General features: G+C 31.6%; 1 protein-coding gene across 1 annotated transcript in view; it reads left to right on the plus strand.

Moving 5' to 3' along the window:
- The window catches only part of LOC145270574 (opioid-binding protein/cell adhesion molecule homolog), a 463,923-nt gene that overhangs the window by 352,903 nt on the left and 89,817 nt on the right, over nucleotides 1-21,203 (plus strand). The window contains exon 4 of the mRNA XM_080126208.1: nucleotides 19,132-19,284. Within this exon, the coding sequence (XP_079982334.1) occupies nucleotides 19,132-19,284 (153 nt within the window). The remainder of the gene's footprint in view (nucleotides 1-19,131; nucleotides 19,285-21,203) is intronic.

Consider the following 21,203-nt stretch of genomic DNA (forward strand, 5'->3'; position numbering starts at 1 on the left):
TCATATGTCCTTGTAAAACTGGCATCGTTAATTCAAACATGGCCAGAAGTCTGTGGAAACAGCTCGAAGCTTTCTGGGACTAGGACGGAGTAGTGATGACAGATTTCCTGGCAAGGGGTACCTCAATTACAGGAGCGTATTATACTTCACTTTTGAAGAAATTTAGGGAAGCTATCAAAATCAAGAGGCAGGGCAAGATCAACAAATGTACCCTCCTCCGGCAGGACAACGCTCCGGTCCACAACTCGCATGTCGCCAGATCACTGGCGTGTGGTTATAAATCCCCCCATACCCCCTACTTTCCTGACCTTACACCCTCCGAATTTCACCTCTTCCCAGCCATGAAGTTGTTTTTGAAAGGAAATCGTTTCCCAGACGATGCAGCCGTGATTATTGAAGTCACGTCGTGGTTGGAGGACCAACCTGGGGTGTTCCACAAAAACGGTCTCCAGAGCTGCGTCAAACGATGGTAGACATGCATAACTATGTGTGGTTCCTACGTAGAGAAAGACTAACCACTGTGCCATGTTTCGTTGCTCTACTGCTATGGGAAGTGAGTCTGGGGCATTACTTATTGCACACCCCTCGGACTTCAACGAAAGTACTGCGCCTTTTGTATTTAGAACCACCAGTTCTATCAATACGAGGCAGTATAACGCTTTTAAAATCCCCGAGGGCGTCTTCAATAGCTTCAAAACCACTAGTTCTCTCAATATATGTAGCAAAGGTTATTTCAAATCTTCTAGTGTTATACTCGACAACAAACGTACATTATTCTACGTTGTAGCTGCTTAATAATCCTTGCTACTACCAATCGACGAGATTTCTCCAGCTGCCAGCTCCAACGGATAGCCCTTCACATTTTTAGCCTCGAACGGCCTATTTCCTGATCGGCTCATCTTAAGATGCGATGTTTACAACGTGTTCACCACGGACGATACACAACGCTTCACACGAAGATTCCATCGCTGCAACGGATGTTACTCGCTTCCATGTTGAGGGTTTTATCTACAAATTCACCCACGGTCGACACCTGTGGCGAGAAACGAATAGTGATGACTTCACCGACCCTATGAACATTATTCGCTACCTCGTATAGGAACGTTTGTTCCGCATCGAACGCACAGCGTAGGAATGTTTATAATCCCATACTCCTCATATTTATGTTTATTATTTCATACTCCTTATAATTATGTTTCTTACCTCATACTCCTGATATTTATGTTTCTCATCTTATACTCCTCATATTTATGTGTATTATCTCATGCTCCTCATATTTATGTTTATTATCTCATACTCCTTATAATTATATTGCTTATCTCATACTCATCATATTTATTTTTATTATCGCATACTCCTTATAATTATATTTCTTATCTCATACTCCTCATATTTATGTTTATTATCTCATACTCCTCATAATTATATTTCTTATCTCATGCTCCTTATAATTATATTTCTCATCTCCTACTCCTAATATTTGTTTCTTATCTCATACTCCTCATATTTATGTTTATTATTCTCATACTCCTCATATTTATGTTTCTTATCTCATACTCATCATATTTATGTTTATTATCTAATACTCCTTACAATTATGTTCCTTACCTCATACTCCTCATATTAATATTTCTCATCTTATACTCCTCATATTTATGTTACTTATCTCATACTCCTCATATTTATGTGTATTACCACATACTTATCATATTTATGTTTATTATCTCATACTCATAGCATTTATGTTTATTATCTCATACTCTTCATATTTCTGTTTATTATCTCATACTCCTGATATTTATGTTTCTCATCTCATACTCCTCATATGTATGTTTCTTATCTCATACTCATCATATTTAAGTTTCTTACCTCTTACTCCTCCTGTTTATGTGTATTATACCATACTCCTCATATTTATGTTCATTATCTCATACTATTTATATTTATCTTTCCATCTCATACTCCTCATATTTATGTTTATTATCGCATACTCCTTAGAATTATATTTCTTATCCCATACTCCTCATATTTGTGTTTATTATCTCATACTCCTTATAATTATATTTCTTATCTCATACTCCTCATATTTGTGTTTATTGTTCTCATACTCCTTATAATTATATTTCTTATCTCATTCTCCTCATATTTATGTTAATTATCTCATACTCCTTATATTTATGTTTCTTATCTGATACTCCTCATATGTATGTTACTTATCTCATACTCCTCATATGTATCTTTATTATCTGATACTCCTCATATTTATGTGTATTATCTCATACTCCTCATATTTATGTTTATTTTCTCATACCGCTGATATATATGTTTATTATCTCATAATCCTGATATTTATGTTTATTATTCTCGTAATCCTCATATTTATGTTTCTTATCTCATACTCCTTATAATTATGTTTCTTATCTCATACTCCTCATATTTATGTTTCTTATCTCATACGCCTCATATTTATGTTATCATCTTATACTCCTCATATTTATGTTTATTATCTCATACTCCTTATAATTATGTGTATTATCTCATACTCCTCATATTTATGTTTCTTATCTCATACTCCTCATATTTATGTTTCTCATCTCATACTCCTCATATTTATGTTTATTATTCTCATACTCTTCATATTTATGTTTCTTATCTCATACTCCTCATATTATTTTTATTATCTAATACTCCTTATAATTATGTTTCTTGCCTCATACTCCTTATAATTATGTTTCTCATCTCATACTCTTGATATTTATGTTTCTCATCTCGTACCCCTGATATTTATGTTTCTTATCTCATACTCCTGATATTTATATTTCTCATCTCATACTCCTCATGTTAATGTTACTTATCTTATACTCCTGATATTTATGTTTATTATCTCATACTTTTTATATTTATGTTTATTATCTTATACTATTTATATTTATATTTCTCATGTCATACTCCTCATATTAATATTTCTTATCTCATACTCCTCATATTTATATTTCTTATCTCATACTCCTCATATTTAGTACTTACCTTGTGGCATTTCTCACTCATCTCGTAAATTTTCTTTGCATTTATAAACAAATAAACCCAGGCTGTCATGTCGGTATACCTAAAGACATTTGTTTTCGTTATTATATTCAAATTAGAGACACGACTTTATTCCTGGTTTATTCGCTTCTAGCTAATGCTAAATTATTATTGGTTTCCATTTGTTTAATTTCGGCGCAGGCTATTTCAGGGTTAGGGGAAACTTCTTGGATGGAAGGCTGCAGCAACTATTGTTAAACCTTGTTATGGATCTCGAATCTTGTTGCATTATCTGATCTATTACTTTAGTACGTGTGACGTGCTTCATTCTCATGTTTATTATCTCTGTCTCAGCGCGGATATTCTATTCGGCAGTGGGCACAAACTCTAATAAAGCTTCGTCGCACACATTATCGCCAAGCGAATGTTTTGTCACTAGCCTAACTAAACCGTTTTCCGCATTTTGACTGTGACATCTAGCACAGAGTTATTTCCGACTCCAAAACATCATTTTTCTTTTAACTGCAACGTCTCCCGAATCCATTAAAAAAAAAAACATTTATATTTATGCGTTCCGCTACCTCACACGTCTGTCGCCTTATGGGTTGTATAAAGGGAAAGTCATACCAGACGTGACCACCACTTGTTCTTCTCACACACTATGTTGGGGCTATCTAAAACGATCACGTAACAGCATAAAAAGAAGCATTGGAAACATGGAACAGGTCCTCTGGGTTGGATATATCTGGACGAACAAGAGGGGATGATAGATATTATTTCAAAATCCGGAAAATATGAAATAGACGATGGACATCACATGAACTCCAGGGAAGGCAAACGCATATATTAAAGTGCAAATCCATTTTATTAGAAAAAGATATAAAATAAGGGGAATGAACAAAAGAAGGTGACTTAAAACAAAACAAAAAATGTAGCGGAAAATGTATCAATAAAGAACAACAAAAAGGACAAAACAAAAAAAATCAATATTAATTCATCGAAATGGAGGTATAAAAACAGACAGAGAGAATGAGGGGGGACTTACAATTTGTACATCATATATCGGATTTCTTCGGATATCTCCAGAAGATGTCGTTATTTTAGTTGTGCGATTTCGTGTATTGTTCAGCTTGTATTCATCGTGTTCAAAAACACATATTCACAACTCTGGAGCATATTTTCACCCTTACCAACGCATTGACAAATTCTATTTCTTAAATTTACCAGTGAAATGTCTTTTGACAGAAGTCTTTCGGATAGTACATTTTTACAGAAATGAATTCAAATGTTGACTCATAAGTTTCGTGAGTAATTTCTTTAATGTTGGGTTATTTCTTTAATATCCGTTGCCAATTACGAAAAGGTTTGTATCGGTGGAAATTCCGTACAAACCAGCGCTAAGCTCAATTTTGGTGACTACTGGGAACAAAATTTAACCGTTCGAGAAATGTCTATTAAATCACTCTCTCTATCTCTCTCTTTATCTATCTATCTATCTATCTATCTATCTCTATATAGATATAATATATATATAATATATATATAATATATACAGAATATATATAATATATATAATGTATATATAATATATTTATATAATATATATATAATATATATACTATATTTATAATATATATAATATATATAATACATATATAATATATATATAATATATAATATATACATATATAATATGTATATGCATATATAATATATATATACATATATAATATATGTATATATATATATATATATATATATATATATATATATACATATCTTTAATTGTCACAATATTCTGTCTTACTTCGCTAATATAGAATTTATACTGTAATGACCTAGCATAAATGATTAATACTTTTTGAAACAATTATTTTGTCTCATACCAGTAAGTAGCACTATTCAAATTGCACTATAGAAAATATTGCCAGTGTTTTTACGTAGAATTTTGCGATAGTGTTTGTAAAAAAAAAAAATTAAGAGAACTCGTTACTTTCTTGTAATGTGCTTTATACCGATTTTTAAATAACAATATATCAACATTATTCATATTCGACAACACCGTGCAACTCCACTGTTACTCGCAGCATGTGTATGAACAGCTATAAGAAGCCGCCGTGAACAAGCACATCCCAACTAATAGTCTGTAGTCTAGTACGTATGCGTATCTTTCTCTTTAAATGAGATCAGCTGTAGCCCATTACACGTTTATGTTTGCATCTTTCTATTATTTCTATTTTCCTTAAGGTTTTAAATCATCATAAGCAGGAGAAATATCTAGAAACTTTTTTTACTTAATTTAAAACATAAACAACGGCAATGTGTTTAGTATTTTTGTTAATGTTAAACGTAAGTAGAAAATATCGGACGCGATATACGCTACATTATCTAAACGTCATTTACTGTATTGAATTTTATATTTTATTATTATCTAAAACTACAAAAAGTTATATAATTTTAATTAAAATACAAACCTGCTTTGCTCTATAATTGCATGGAATTCTGGGGCAAACGTATTATTGCAAATCTCATATATGATAACACCAATCCCGGTTTCCCTTCAACAAATAATAACATTAGGAACGACCTGAAACCCCTCCGCGCACAGTTGCGTTTTTAACTGTTTCTAATTTGTATAATATGAATTTATATTATCGGTAATCATTCTATTTATTTATCTAAGATGACGCGATTATCAAGGCCTGGACATTAATAATGCATATGGAAAATACAATCGATATATGTGTTGTTCTTGACAGTAGACGTTATTCGAACCAGGGCACTCATTTTGACCGAAAGCCAGTCAACAAATACCAGCTTCACAGACTGATGAGACCAAAAATCTATGAATAAATTATATATTTTTAGTCTAAATGTAGTTTGAGGACATCTTTTTTGCTACGATATTTAATGTTATAAATTCTCGATTTAATAAAGTACATGGTCAAGTTTGTTATAAACATGAATGTACTTTTGGACTGTGTTATTCAAAATTTAAAGGGTAATTTTGATCGTAAGTTTTTTTATGAATCATTTTAACCCGTCACGCTCCAAACTTTCGATTTATTACTATAAAACGGAGACTTGGTGGAGTGTCAAAAATGGTCAAACAATACACACTGAATAAGAAATTCGCCCTTGCTTAGAATATATTTGATATATCGTGAGTCTGGTTTCTTCTACTAGTTTCTTACTGTTATACAGTATCAACACATATTCTCATGTCTAATAAGTCAAACACTAGCAGCTAAGCTTTAACCTTCTTTTCCTATGCCAGAAGTTGCATTATCGTGAATTTTTGACAAGTTATTTAATGGAATTTGCGTTGAAAACTCATAGCATTGTGTGTGAGATCTTCAACTATGCATAAGGAAGCAAAAAAGCCGATCCTTCACTGGTGAGCTTTCAAGATGCTTGATGTATTTTAAAAATAATTTTCCTGTCTAAAATTTGGAAATTCCTTTTTATTTTAATGCTTTCAAGTCTCTATTTACCTGCAGAAGATTAAATGTGATGTGAAAAAGGCATTTCCTTGCGAAATAAACCACAACCTATTAATGGAATGGGTTAGACTCGTATTTCTATGTAGTAATCATCCAAATTTCTAGTGGAAATTATTAAGATAAATTACTGATATTATTTGGAAAACAAACTAGTAAATCCCCCACAAGTAAATCTCTATGAACCTGTGATATGTTTTAACAAGCGTTCTATACAACAAAGGCAAAATTTACACAGTATTGTAAGGTGGAAATAAATGGCAAATGAAGTGTTACGGTACGCTTTTAACTTACAACTCCTTGCAAAAAGTATTTATATAATTTGATACATCATATAACAAATAGAATATTTGCATCTTTCGCAAAAATACTAAGGAAGCCGTAAAAACCCTAGATAAGTTTCGAATACTGACTACTTTTACAATTTAATTTGAGCCAATATCAATGCAGAGATAATTAGTGTATGTTATTTTATAGATTACAAAGATGTTTGTCTCATTCATAACAGAGTAAGACAGAATGTATTAAATAAAACAGTTCTAGGAGTTCTGGTCTATAGCCAAATATGACGTATTTATTATATTGCTATGTTAAAAAGTTTATACTTCTAAACGGTGGACATTTATATTTTAACTCCTTTTTCAGAATGAATAATGCTTGCAAAAACGTTTGAAAAAGCAATGATGAAGCTAGATTATTGCACATATAACGTTTTAACTACATGGAAAATCAAATTTGCATAAGTAATATTTTATGGTAATACGCACACTTTAAAACAACACACCAACGCACAACCCCCCATATATATATATATATATGTACACATATATATATATATATATATATATATATATATATATATGTACATATATAGTAAAGCAAACATTCTTAAATGCAATGGAGACACTTACCTTATGATTGTTTTTTTTATTTATTAGATTTTCTGTATAATCTTTTTGATATCAAATTCGAAAATATTAAAGAAGTTTCCATAATTCTTACTGTCACGAGCGCTTTCCTTTTGTCCATCCATTATATTCATGTGTTGAGGAAACAAATGTGCGAACGAACGAAATTTTAAAATTTAAATAGTGAAAAATATACATTAAAGAGTGTTAGGTGATGGAAACCTACAATACACACACACACACACACATATATATATATGTATATATGTGCATATTTAAATATATACATACATATATATATATATATATATATATATATATATATTTATATATATATATATATATATATATATATATATATACTCTATGAAAAGACGATTAAAATATAGGTTGATTAAAAATTCGATCATTAAGATCAGGAAGTTCGTCGGCAATACTGACAAATTCCGTTCATTACGACCTTCGCAAGACATTTTCACACATTGCTCCTTTTTTTCGAATGCGATATTATTAATAGTAAAATAATGAGTTTTTATACATGACGCTTCAAGATGTTTTTTTTTTTTTAATTTTGTAAGATTATTTATATCTTGTAGTATTTTGTGTTGTCGCCGAGGATTTTTCTAAGGTTGGAGGGGGTCAGTTTTTGTTACTTTATTAAATATAGCGCTAGTATTGTTTAAATGCATGGTATTTCGTCGATTTATGCCAAATGTATGTCGTATTCATTTTCGGAGTTACATTCTTCGAGAAAGCTTTTGAATTTATGCACTACATTGGTGTGTTCCATCGTTTTTATAGCTGGTGATGTGTTGGTTCTAATCACGAGGATTTATGTTGAAAACTTGTTTAAGTATATAATAAATTTAATCTTAGAGGTGCCATCCAAAGGCGTCAAATCACTACTAACGACATTTTTAATTGCATTTTCTTCGATTCTGAATTTAGATGTCATTTGATTTTGGTGTATTGTTAATGTGCATTACAGTGTTTGTTAATATTATTATTATTAAGGGTTTCAAGGGATTGTAACATTGGGTTTATTTGTTCATCAGCAATGTAATTCATTAACAAATGAGTACTGGTTTATTTTTTTATTGCAATGAGTAGTGCCTTCTTGTGGATGATATAATTTGAGAGCGATTTTATACACTTTTAATTAAGGCTTTTTTGTATCATTGTGGCTACTCGCCCCCAAATTCTAGGAAATTGGAGTTTATGGTCGCTGTTGTTTTATATACAGAAGTCTGGAAAGTATTATTGGACGTATTAATAAGGAGTTCAAGAAATGAAAGTTTATTATTATTCAACTCTACTAGGAACTTAAAGATGTAGATGCATACTCAACTCAAATGAACTCAACTTACCACATCTTTATTTATATAAATGTGATAGAGGCATTGTGAGGTAGGAAAAAAATTGTAGTTTCTCTAATTGACAAATTTGACTGTCCAGCATGTATAACTGAACGTATTAGAAAACTATGAATACCACTTGCATGTGGTCGACACATTATTATTCTGTTCTTCTATTCTCCGAATCAATCATCAAGTGATGATGTCATGCAGTTCTATGAGCCTCTTCGACAAACACTTGTTACTTTTCAAAAAAAGAAAAAAAGGGGATCCCACTTGGCGACTTTAACGGCACTGAAGGGAAAGAACATCTGGTTTGAGATGCAGTTCGACGTTATTTTATTGGCAAAGTAAATAACAATGACCGTAGCTTGCTACAGCCTGCTCTGAGTTCAGCTTTATCACCTGTAGTGCATACTTCCGATGAAAGGAAAAACATGAAGTGAATTAGATCCAACAAGATCCAAACATGACGAGGGAACCTTCTAGTCATCAATAAAGATGATAACTAAGATGTTGCAGTGCTTGTATGTTGAGTCATGCTAATTGTGATACTGATCACATATTAGTGCGTGGCAAATTAAAGCTGCATGTTAGGAAGATGAATCGTATTTTGGAGAGAAAAAATTAAAAAGAATCGATGTTGCAAACATCATATAACCAGATGTTGTCAAAGAAATCTCGGACGTTCTTTGCAAACCTTCATTTTGATGGCACCTGGTATAATTTGAAGAAACAAGTCTACCAACCTGATATTTTTTTTGTGAAGAAGACTAGAATCAGAAAAGATTAGTTTATTGAAAACTATGAGAATAAACAGCTCAAACGAACTATCATCTGCCGAAGCATTCAAACCTGCCAAGCAGATACAAAGTCGAGATTTCATACCAATCACACAAGGCTGCTCTTAAGTGCGATCAGAAAGAAATGATTGTCCATTATCTCAATTGAAATTAAAGATTCAGCCACTCAACAGAATTCGAAGAAACTCTTTTGCCTACCTATGTCAGTGTTTCGTCCACCCGTTGCTTCTGTTGTATTTGTTAAATCAAAGGATGTATCACCGCTGATCATGAGTACTCATAGAATATAGAAACTGCGATATAAATATTTCTCATACCTATTCTTCAATACTTCAGAAGTAGATGAACCGGCCATTAATCTAATCACGCAATTCGATGCTTTGCAAACAAGAGCAGAAATGGATCTTGCTATTGGTCATATAAAGTCAGATAAAGCCGCTGGTCTGCATGGTATACTAGTATAGCTCGTACAGCATGGAAGAGAGGATTTTAAATCAGCTACATTCTGCCTGCTTAACCCATCTTTGGAAAGTGTACCGATTCCACAAGATTAGATTAATTATATTTTGGTTCCTTATTTAAGGGCAAGCGTAGCAAGCTAGAATGTGATAACAACTATAGTAGTACTCTCCTTGAAACAGTTGGAAAGTTATTGGTCAGACTTCCTCTTAAGAGAGTGTTGACTCCCATATGCCCGTTCATTGTACCGGAAACGTAGTGCGGATCTCGTTCATGAAGAGGTACTACCAATATGATATTTTACGTAGGGCAACTACAGGAGAAATATTTGGAACAAAAGTCTCCTATGTATCAAGTATATATATATATATATATATATATATATATATATATATATATATATATATATATATATATATATATATATATACCAGCCAATGACTTTAAAGCTGTCACCAGTGGGGCCCTGCGGAAGATACTTAACAGGCTTGGGTGTCCACATACATTCATCCACATGCGTAAAAAATTACATCGTAACATGGAAGCACGTGCTGCATTAAATGGTAAAATATCAGAAGAGATCACTGTTTACAGTTGTGTCAAGCATATTGATATATATTCGCCGACATTTTTCTCCATATATTTGGTGGCTGTACTTGCCCATACTTTTTATAACTGTAACACTGGAGTTAACTTGATGTTCCGAATCACTGATTCAATCTGAGTAGATGTAATACCCTATATAGTTCCTTCCAAAAACCTGTACGTGAGATGTTATATGCTGATGATTCTGACCTTGTCGCTCACAAGAAAGAGGGCATGCAACTGCTTATCAACAGATCTTTAGCAGCATGGTTTTCCTTCCGTCTCACTGTAAGCTTGAGGAAAATCAATGTAATGTTTACTCCACTAATGGGTGTTCCATACAGTGAAGCTAACATTTATATTGATGGCACAATGTTATATGTCGTTTACATAGTTGTTTATCTTGGTAGCATCTTCTCCAGGGATGGTTTGTTGGGTTCTGAGATACATGCTCGCATCCAGAAAGCTTCTGTTGCTATTGCCAAGTTGAAAAAGTGTGGATGACTTGACTGGTATATTACTTACCTAATCAAAGTAGCAGTCTTTCAGGCATGTGTGGTAACCACCCAATTATACTCATCAGAAACGTGGATAATTTATGACCACCAATTGAAATTTCTTGAAAGATTTCCTCCAGGCTGCTTAAGTATGTTCCTTATAATAAAATGGCAATCAATGACAGAAGATAATGTTGTCCTTCAGAGAGCGGGTAGTCTAAGTATTGGAGGCATGATAACCAGTAATCAGATGCGCTAGCCTAAACACGTTCTCCGTATGGATGTATGCAAATTACCAAAGCTGTCCTATGGTGAGCTGACGGCTGACAAGCGGTAGAAGACAAAGCAATGAGGAGTTTCAGGGGATGTTTGAAAGACAATAAATGTTGATAAATGGGAAGAGCTAGCCGAGAAGAGGAGTGTATGGCGAGAGGTTCTCTCGGACGTTTGAAAGGTATTGGATACAAAGAAATTGGAGCAGGCAGATTTTTAGAGACATCTGCGTAAATGGTATGGGGGATTTGGATGCGCGTGTCGTACTGGTGGTGTGAGATGGTTTGAGACATATAAACACTTTCTACTCTCCAAAGTGAAACACAAATTTACACGAAAGCGCCCTTGTATACTCTTGCCTCCGCGACCTTATGAGCCAATCTGCGTTGTGTATGACAAGAAGTGCAAATTGATTGCACGTTTGAGAAAGCATATGGTAGTCCACAGGGACACCAGACGAAAGAGTGGTCCAGTTAACCCAGCCCATACATTCGAGTATATGTGTCATCTAAGTAGGCTGCTGATTTGGAAAGCCATATTTGTCGCCATGTAAGATAGAAATTAAAAGGCGTTTCAATTATACAAGTCATCATAGAAGCAACTGGGCTTATGAAAAAGAACTTTAAAAAGTACATAGCAAGCATACCCGGTGAACCAAGTGCAAGTGAAATACAAACGATTGCACTGAAAGGGACGGCTAGAATCCTGAAAAGATCTCTTGGTTGGACTCACTAAAATAGGGGTAAATGTCAGGCATCTGGTTGGATGTCCCATCCCCTAGAAGAAAAAGTTTAAGAAAAATGAAAAAAAAAATAGACTGGGGAATACGTTTTGTGTTTTTTGGGGGAAAATGGCAGGACGGCAGTCATCTGCAAAGATGTAGCAATCATCCCATATATATTTATACACATATAGATGTATATATATATATATATATATATATATATATATATATATATATATATATATATATATATATATATATATATTTGTTGTATACGTATGTAAGCAAACAAAGTTTATAGATATGATTTTTAATATTGTTCTTATATATATACATATATATATATACATATATATATATATATATATATATGTATATATATATGTGTGTGTGTGTGTGTGTATGTACTTCGTGCATGGTCATTTGCGGAAATATGTATAAAAGTCTTAAAATAGACTTAAAACAAAACATGCATCCTTAAATTTCTTTATGCTTATTTTATATCATAATAGTTAATGTGATTTCTCATGGAGAATGTTAGCCAAAAGTAAAGTAAGGATTCATCAGTTTTGAAAAATGTCCAACACTTTTTCCTGGGGAAGTGCATACAGATATTAGCAAAAAATTGCATCTCGAATCTAACTATAACACTAGAAAATCACGGGGTTGTATACACGCTGGGTTTAATTTTTCGCCCGAAAACCCAATATAAGTTTACTTTAGACCCTAACACACTTATGCTCTTATGATCTGCTCCAAATCAAAATTGGATGAGTAATTAAAGATACTTTCTGATACCCCCTCCAAAAATGGATATATTTGGAGGAGATTAGGTCAGTTATATAAAGGAAAATAGCAGAGTCCTCTGTAACTAAAATGCATACGGTTAATAAATGTCCAGTATATCTGAGTTTACCTTGGCTGGGGACAGTAATTGAGAAATTTTGAAAGCAACTCAGTTCAATAGTGCAAGATTGTAATTTTGTCTTCAAATGTACTTGGTGCGTTCTCTACGAGAACGTATATGACATCATTTCGGAAGATGTACTACCCCCCTATCATAGTAATAATGTAATTTACAATTTTAAATGTGGTTGCAGTGCCAACTATGTAGATCGAACAACATTAAGATTGGATGGAAGAGTGAACAACATGTACCTTTCAAAACCAGAAATGGGACACACCAAACGACAGAGGTAATTCTCAATATATACGCGTATTCAAGTATTGAACTTCTCATAAAAAACGTATTGTGCAGCCAAATTTAGCACGATTTTTTAAAAAAGATATGTAAGCAGAAGGAATGCCGCTTGGGTTTGAGCGTGATTAGTCTATAGACTCTTCGAGTTATATAACGTTGCTATATTTGAATCGTTTTCCCAAAATTTTATTTCTTTAGCCCATTTATAACATAAGGCAATTGACTTTATTTGTACATATATTCGATTCCAATGTGTGTTTTTTTCCAAAACTCATCCCTCGATACAACTTTGGTTAAGTTCCCCAATTTTTTCTTGTCTTCTCTTCAATCCGATAACATTATTTTGAATCATGAATTTAAGTCTTCCCTCATGCTTACGTTATACAAATTAAGTAACCCTCAAAAACCGTGATATAAATGTATATTTATGTATATATATATATATATATATATATATATATATATATATATATACATACATGTATGTATATATATGTATATATATACAAGTATGTGCATATATATATTATATATATTTATATGTGTTGATATATATATATCAATATGTATATATACTATATATATATATATATTAATATATATATATCTATATTTATGCAAAATATATTTATACCTTTCTCTCTCTCTTTATATACATATATATATATATATATATAATATATTTTATTTTTCATTTTATTAATTATGTAAGCGTTCGCTTATTTGTAGTACGCTTTTCCTTTCTTAAGCCTTCTTCGTGTAACCATCCTATTTTCTCCGTAAACCCTTAAACTCATGATCTAAGGAGAGGTATTTTATTTAGCTATTTAATATTTAACTTTGTAAATATTTAGTTTATTAATCTATTTTTATATATAAAGGTAATATAAATATTAAGCTTGTAAATATATTTAATATATATATTATATGATATATATATATATATATAAATCTCTCTCTATATATATAAATTTTGAAGCTCGACATATTAATATATGTTTATAATATAAGAATATATATGTATATAAATAATCTATGCACGTATATATTATATATATATGTATATATATATATATATATATATATATATATATAAAACAACCAAGTAAAATACATATAAATGTGCTTACATATAATTTATAAAAAAGTAATGAATAATATTAAGATGATACATCATGCTTTAAAATAAAAAATGTAAAATTAAAAAAAAAATGACAGAAACAAAACGTACTTGAGTAGTACATTTTAAAAAGTTAACCAAATAATGAACATACCTCTGATTGCTTTTTAATTAGAAATGCATGATATAGTAATAGAAAAAAATATGAGTAACTAAAAATCACGAGCAGCAAAGAAAAATGAATATATATTAGAAATTAGGAAAATGGAGCTTAGAAGAATAGTTTAAAAATGAGGCAATGTGAATAGAAAATCTTAATCATGGAATCGGAAATGTATGTAATAAGCTAAACATTCTATGTATAATAAAAAGTAAAAATGCATTATATAAAACAAGACTTATACAGAATAAGGGATAAAGCAAGAATAACTAACGATTACTGCGATATTATCCCAGTGACTTCCGTACACCCATTAACCCTTATCCCCTCGTGTCTAAATGTAAAAATATATATGCATATTATATATCCATCCACATAGAATACTGTTTCGCAGCTCATCAATGAAACCCGACTGTCGGTACGATAGTCAAGGCTCCTAACCACTACGCTATTGGTGGTTGCTGCGTGAGTCATGAGTTTGGATCTCGTCCGAACTGCCTTTGCTCGATTTGTTTACACAAAGATCATCGCTTATACGCTAATATATATATATATATATATATATATATATATATATATATATATATATATTAAATTTTGATTCAATGAATTTCAAAGAACTCTCATTTAAATGAAATTAAGTGGTTGAGTTTCATATCAAAGAATTATTATTATTTAAGCAAGACAGATAATACTCTAGAAAATTAATCTCCTTAACCTATAGGGTTTCGATGTCTACCATCTCATCATAGAAGAGAAAATATTAGCAAATAGTTATAAATGTATGCACCCTATTTGCAAAAGTCAGTGAGACATGGAAAGTCAAAGTCAAAAAATTAAATTCATCAGAAGTCCTGTAGCAGGAGGATTTGCAGAAAAAGGATATGAAACCTTTTTAGATCCAGCTTGCTTGGTAAAATCCATGTTATGCGTTCTTTACATCCGTTTGGTAATAAGGTCCAATTTATATATTGGGTAATCCGCATATCTGTGTAGATATCCGAATCGAGAAGTGCTTGTATAAATTTGTTTGTGGTTCAAGCGATAATAATTCAAAGTCTGGTGGAATCCTTTTAATTAGAATTCTATATTATTTTTAGTGGGGCGAGGTGTTAATAGTAGGGAGAGTAGGTAGTGGTGAATAGTAGGAAGTGGAGTTAAACATATGTGCATATTCATCCCTATATACACATTAACACACATATACAAACACACACATACACACAATATACACATATACATATGCATACGTGCACACATACAAACATATACATATATACATATACACACACATATATATGCATACATATACACCCATAAACATACATACATATATATACACAGCAGAATAGATATTTCTTTAAATAGACTTCAAAGAATCATAAATTTTGACCGGTCGCTTAATTGAGGTCAGGTCGTGTACTGGATATAGAGACTTCGTTCGCGAAGGAAAGAGGGGGAACAAGAAGAATATAAAGATAAGAATAAAAATAAAATAAAATAAAAAATAAAATGATGGGCCACATACGTAAATGGAATAATTTGTTTTTCAGGATTTATCCTAGTTTCATCTCAAATCTCTTTGTCAGTTTAAATCGTATGTGTTCCGTCAACTCAAGTTATATATACCGCCCATGACGTGCTAAGTATTATTAATTTTATACGTATCTATATTTCCCTTAGAAAGGAGGATTGACATAAGGTTTATAATATACTAATGTGTATGAGCTAATTGTGAAACCAATTCTAAGATTATTAATGGAACGTTTTATCGTTATTTTATCATCCTTATGGTAATAGTTCAATGGTAAATAAGCTAAAAAAAAGGTAATAAAGTAATAACAATAGCTTACTGAAAAACGTAAAAAATCAGTAATATCCATAACATTATACTATTTAATAATATTTAACTGGGGAAATTTTCTAAACTGCATTCAAACACACACAAAGTTACCTATAAATACATGAATACATGAATACATATATATATATATATATATATATATATATATATATATATATATATATATATATATATATATATATATATATATATATATATACATACACACGTGCACATGCATGCACGCATACAATATGTGTTTTTACATACACGCAACCATACAGTTTATACACACATACGTTCACTACTCTATATATACTTACATCTAAGCCCATATATACCTATATATAACACGTAGCCCATATATACCTAGATATACCGTCATATATACAAAAAATATATTTAGACATACAGAAAGTATACCATTATTTAACACTATTAATTGTAACAATAATTAGTGTAGGTAACTTACATAAGTCTATCATAGATAATTTTTAACCCCTACACTGCTAATTTAACATTAATAAGATGAAAACAGTGGGGTTGTGTAACTATCGTCATAGAATTGAAGTATCCTAGTACCAACAGGGATGACGCATCATTGAGTATAGTTCTTTCTTGTTTATACGTGCAGATCTGGAGATTACCTTGCCATGGGGAATTTTTGCTCCGTTTCTGGTTATTAGATGGGGGCGAAATAGTAAATTCTTTAATTGGGAAGCTACATGTTTTTTATAATTAGATCTTAGAGTGCAAATTGCGTGTCAGAAATTGAAAGTGTAGTATATTAACGTGCTTATGGCAGGCCCCTACTTAATATGTGTATATATACAAAATAAGATTGTTATTATATGGGTGAAAATAGGTGATTAAGAACCTATCGTTAGAAAATTAACATTATTATATTATCAAAGTAATAGTTTAGATTTTAGTCAAGAGTGATGTGTATTTAAACCTTCGTTTTTTACCTATTTATACTTTATACAGAGAGTGTATGTTATTTTATTTTAAGCTGGTTGTATTTAAATTTTTTCTTTTGTTTACATCTGGGCACTAGTTCATTCTTGGTATGTATTATGGGTTTGTTGAAGGTGATGCTGTTAACTGCTTCCGATATACAAAAATTGCAAAACTTATCCCCTGGCGCATATGATCTAGATTAATTCAGTATACTCCATTTAATTGAATATGGAAGTTTCTTGTCCTCTAGGCTGTTGATTAATTTAGTTAAGGATGTATTATTATTATAATTGTTTGAGATTCTTATTTTTATTAAGCTTGATGATGCACCTATATACGTGAATGTTTTCCTTGTTTTATTATTGTTTATTTGTTCATCGGTCCAATTGCTATTGAGTCCTATATTGGGCGGGGCAAAGATGGGACCTGGGGATTCATGGCCTGGGTTCTGGTTAATCATAATCTTGTCTTCACTCGGAATTATATTATTGGATACGTTAGCCTGGCTGTTGTTGTGTCTGTTGTTATTATTATTAGATCCGTCACCATATGTTTCCCTATGTACGCTTCGACTATATTCATTGTTTTCCTCGTTTGATTGGTAGTTTGCAGGTTTTGGTAATTGCGTTACTGTGCAGGCCTATACCACGTATTTGTGCATGTAATCGTTATTAAGGGGGCATTCATTTTTATTTTGGCAGTTACATTTGTTATTAGGTATTTGGTCAATTGGTTTATCCAACGCTTGTTATTTGTCGAAATTATTGTCTGTGCTAGATTAGGGATTGTGGAGTATGAGATGTTTACGGAGTTTTTGTTTAATATGGCACTATACTTATGAGAGTGAAAAATTATTTTCGAATGTTAGTTTTTACATTGGAGCTGAAAGGAGGATTGAACCAATTCTTGTTTAGATGGGATAACTTAAAAAATATTACTACCAGTAATATTTTGTAAACCTTACAATCTCACGTTTCCATAACTACTGATTGTTAAATAAAAATTATTCTGAAGTATATATATATATATATATATATATATATATATATATATATATATATATATATATATATATATATATATATACGTTATAAGTTAGATTATTGTTCCAGCTGCTCGGCCGTTGTGGGGCCGGCTGTAGCTTCCTCAAACTTTTACATAATTTTCTTTTATTAATTAATATTTATTAAATACCATTTCTACTATATATATGTATATATATATATGTATATATATTTATATATATATATATATATATCACGTGTTATATAGCCATTCAAAAATAGTATTATTTTGTTGCAGCAAGACCAACTCCATTCTAAAGCCGCAGACTCAACCTAATACCATCGCATACGTAGTCCGCAATTTTTACCATGGATATGTTCTCATCAGCGACCTCGACAAATTTATCATTAAATATACAGTCGCACATCGATTTTACAGTTTTCAGCTGCTAGTTTATTTACAACGATATAAACAGCGAGCTACGTGTTATAAATTTTGTGCTATATTGACCTTATATGGGTATATTAATTGCATAGGTTAATCGACTTGTATTCTTGATTTTATTCTATGGTTATTGCGCATTCTATGTTGATTGCTTAACAGGTGGTATTGTCTTATTAAACTTATATAAATTGTAGAAATAGTGTTGAATTTTGTTCTTATATAGTTTGCTTTACTTTCTTGAACAATATATGTGTTATTTGTATTTTTCAGTTCCGCCCGTAATAATCAGCCACTTGTCGAGCAGTGATATGGAGGTCCGAGAAGGAGACACTGTCACGTTGATATGCAACGTCACAGGAATCCCCCACCCTAGTGTCACGTGGTATCGACAATCTGCGAGCAATGATTATTCAACAATGGAAAGTAAGTAACCATCCACTTAACTGCAAGCATTTCCCTTAACAATTTGAGTTCTAACCAATATTACATAACTTGGTTACTTAGATCGATGAAAATGAATTGTCAAGACCGGAAAACAAGCACAGAGTTTTAACCTTGGTAAAGTTTCTCGTCGTCACTGTCGTGATGTTAGGTTCATTATAAATATTGTGTGGCGTATGTCAGCTTATCCTAATAGGAAAAAATCTCTGGCAGAGCAGCTGAAATGTTGTAAGGGCATTTCAATGTATTAATAATATAGTGGCTAGTATTCTGGCATAAGAAAAGACGTAGTTGAAAAACAGATGTTCTTGTAATACTGCAAAAAATGTTTTTAAATTTATAAATTTCTGAAGGTGTACGGGGTGACTTATATGAGAAGAAATTGTGTTCTAGAAAACGGAAGAACAGTATACGCAGTTTCTGCAGAATTAACAAACATGTGCCTTAACTTACTGAAGTAAGTTAGAGTTCGGATCGGACATAGAATGATGTCAAAACGTGCGTAATATCTTGCATGGACCGGATCAAATGCACTAGCGATGAACGCCTATCGGCATTATAGGCTTCTCCATCGTGGGCAGGACAATCATAATCAACATGATTACAATCCGCGTCACCAAAGTCCAAATTTAAGTATACTAGAATATTCTTAATTGGTTTTTATATATAAGATAAATCTTCATTTCATTTATTGCGGGCTTTTATCCGCATATTTTCTTAGATGTTTAACGATGTTTCGGCCAACTACTCCTCTGGCATTCCAGGTGAGAATTCTCTGAAGATATCCGTTTCAATCCTACACAATGTTGCCAAAAGGCTTACTTGGCCAAAAACGTGATGAGACGACGGCAACTATGGCAGTCAGTAATTGAAGTGAATGAAGTTAGGAGATTCATACTTCCTATCCCGTCGCTGTTTGCGCCTGAGGAAGGCCAGATGAATAGTTGGACGAAACGTTGTTTAAAAACAGGAAAAGATGAGGTAATAAATAAAATTACTAACTAATAACCAACTCAATAATGAATTCTCATTGAAATAATATATACTATTCGGTACGGACCCGATATGGAAGATCAGATAATAAATAAATATGAATTAATAAGACCATAAAATACAAACGTGATCGTGGTGCAGTTGATAGAGACGATAATCTCTACGGTTCAAGGTCAGAATTTTCTGGAAATAACGGTTTCATTCCTATAGAAAGCTGGCCAGGGGTTTACTTGGCCAAAAACGTGGCGAGAGGACACGAACTATGGACGGTATTAATTGCAGTAATTGCATCAGGAGAATCAGAGTTCCTATCTCGTCGATGTTATCACCTGAGTGAGGCCAGAGGAATAGTCGGCTGAAACGTCGTTAAAAAAACAGGAAAATATTAGATAGAAGTCTGCAATAAATAAAATTAATAAATAATGCTCAGCTTAAAAATGATTTCCAATCAAAATAAGATAAATGTTGTTAATTTAAATGTAAATCTTATTTTATACTAGATAATTTTAAATTAATTTGTAAATATATTCAATTATAAATGTCCATATATATATATATATATATATATATATATATATATATATATATATATATACATATATGCATATATATATACATGTATATATATGTACATCTTTATATCGATGTGATTTAAATTATATATATGCATATATATACATATATGTACATATATCTTAACATCAGAGCGATTCTCTTAGATTAAAATTATATATATGTGTATATATATATATACATATATATATACATATATATATATATGTATATATATATATATATATATATATATATATATATATATATATTAGAAATGGTAATTAATAAAAACCTGAAGAAAGTGCTCAAACTGTTGTAGAGCAAATATGCGTTTTATTTTTATTACGTTTTTT

This window comes from Euprymna scolopes, chromosome 4 (assembly GCF_053919585.1).
Source record: "Euprymna scolopes isolate OS-2025 chromosome 4, ASM5391958v1, whole genome shotgun sequence".
NCBI classification, from domain to species: domain Eukaryota; kingdom Metazoa; phylum Mollusca; class Cephalopoda; order Sepiida; family Sepiolidae; genus Euprymna; species Euprymna scolopes.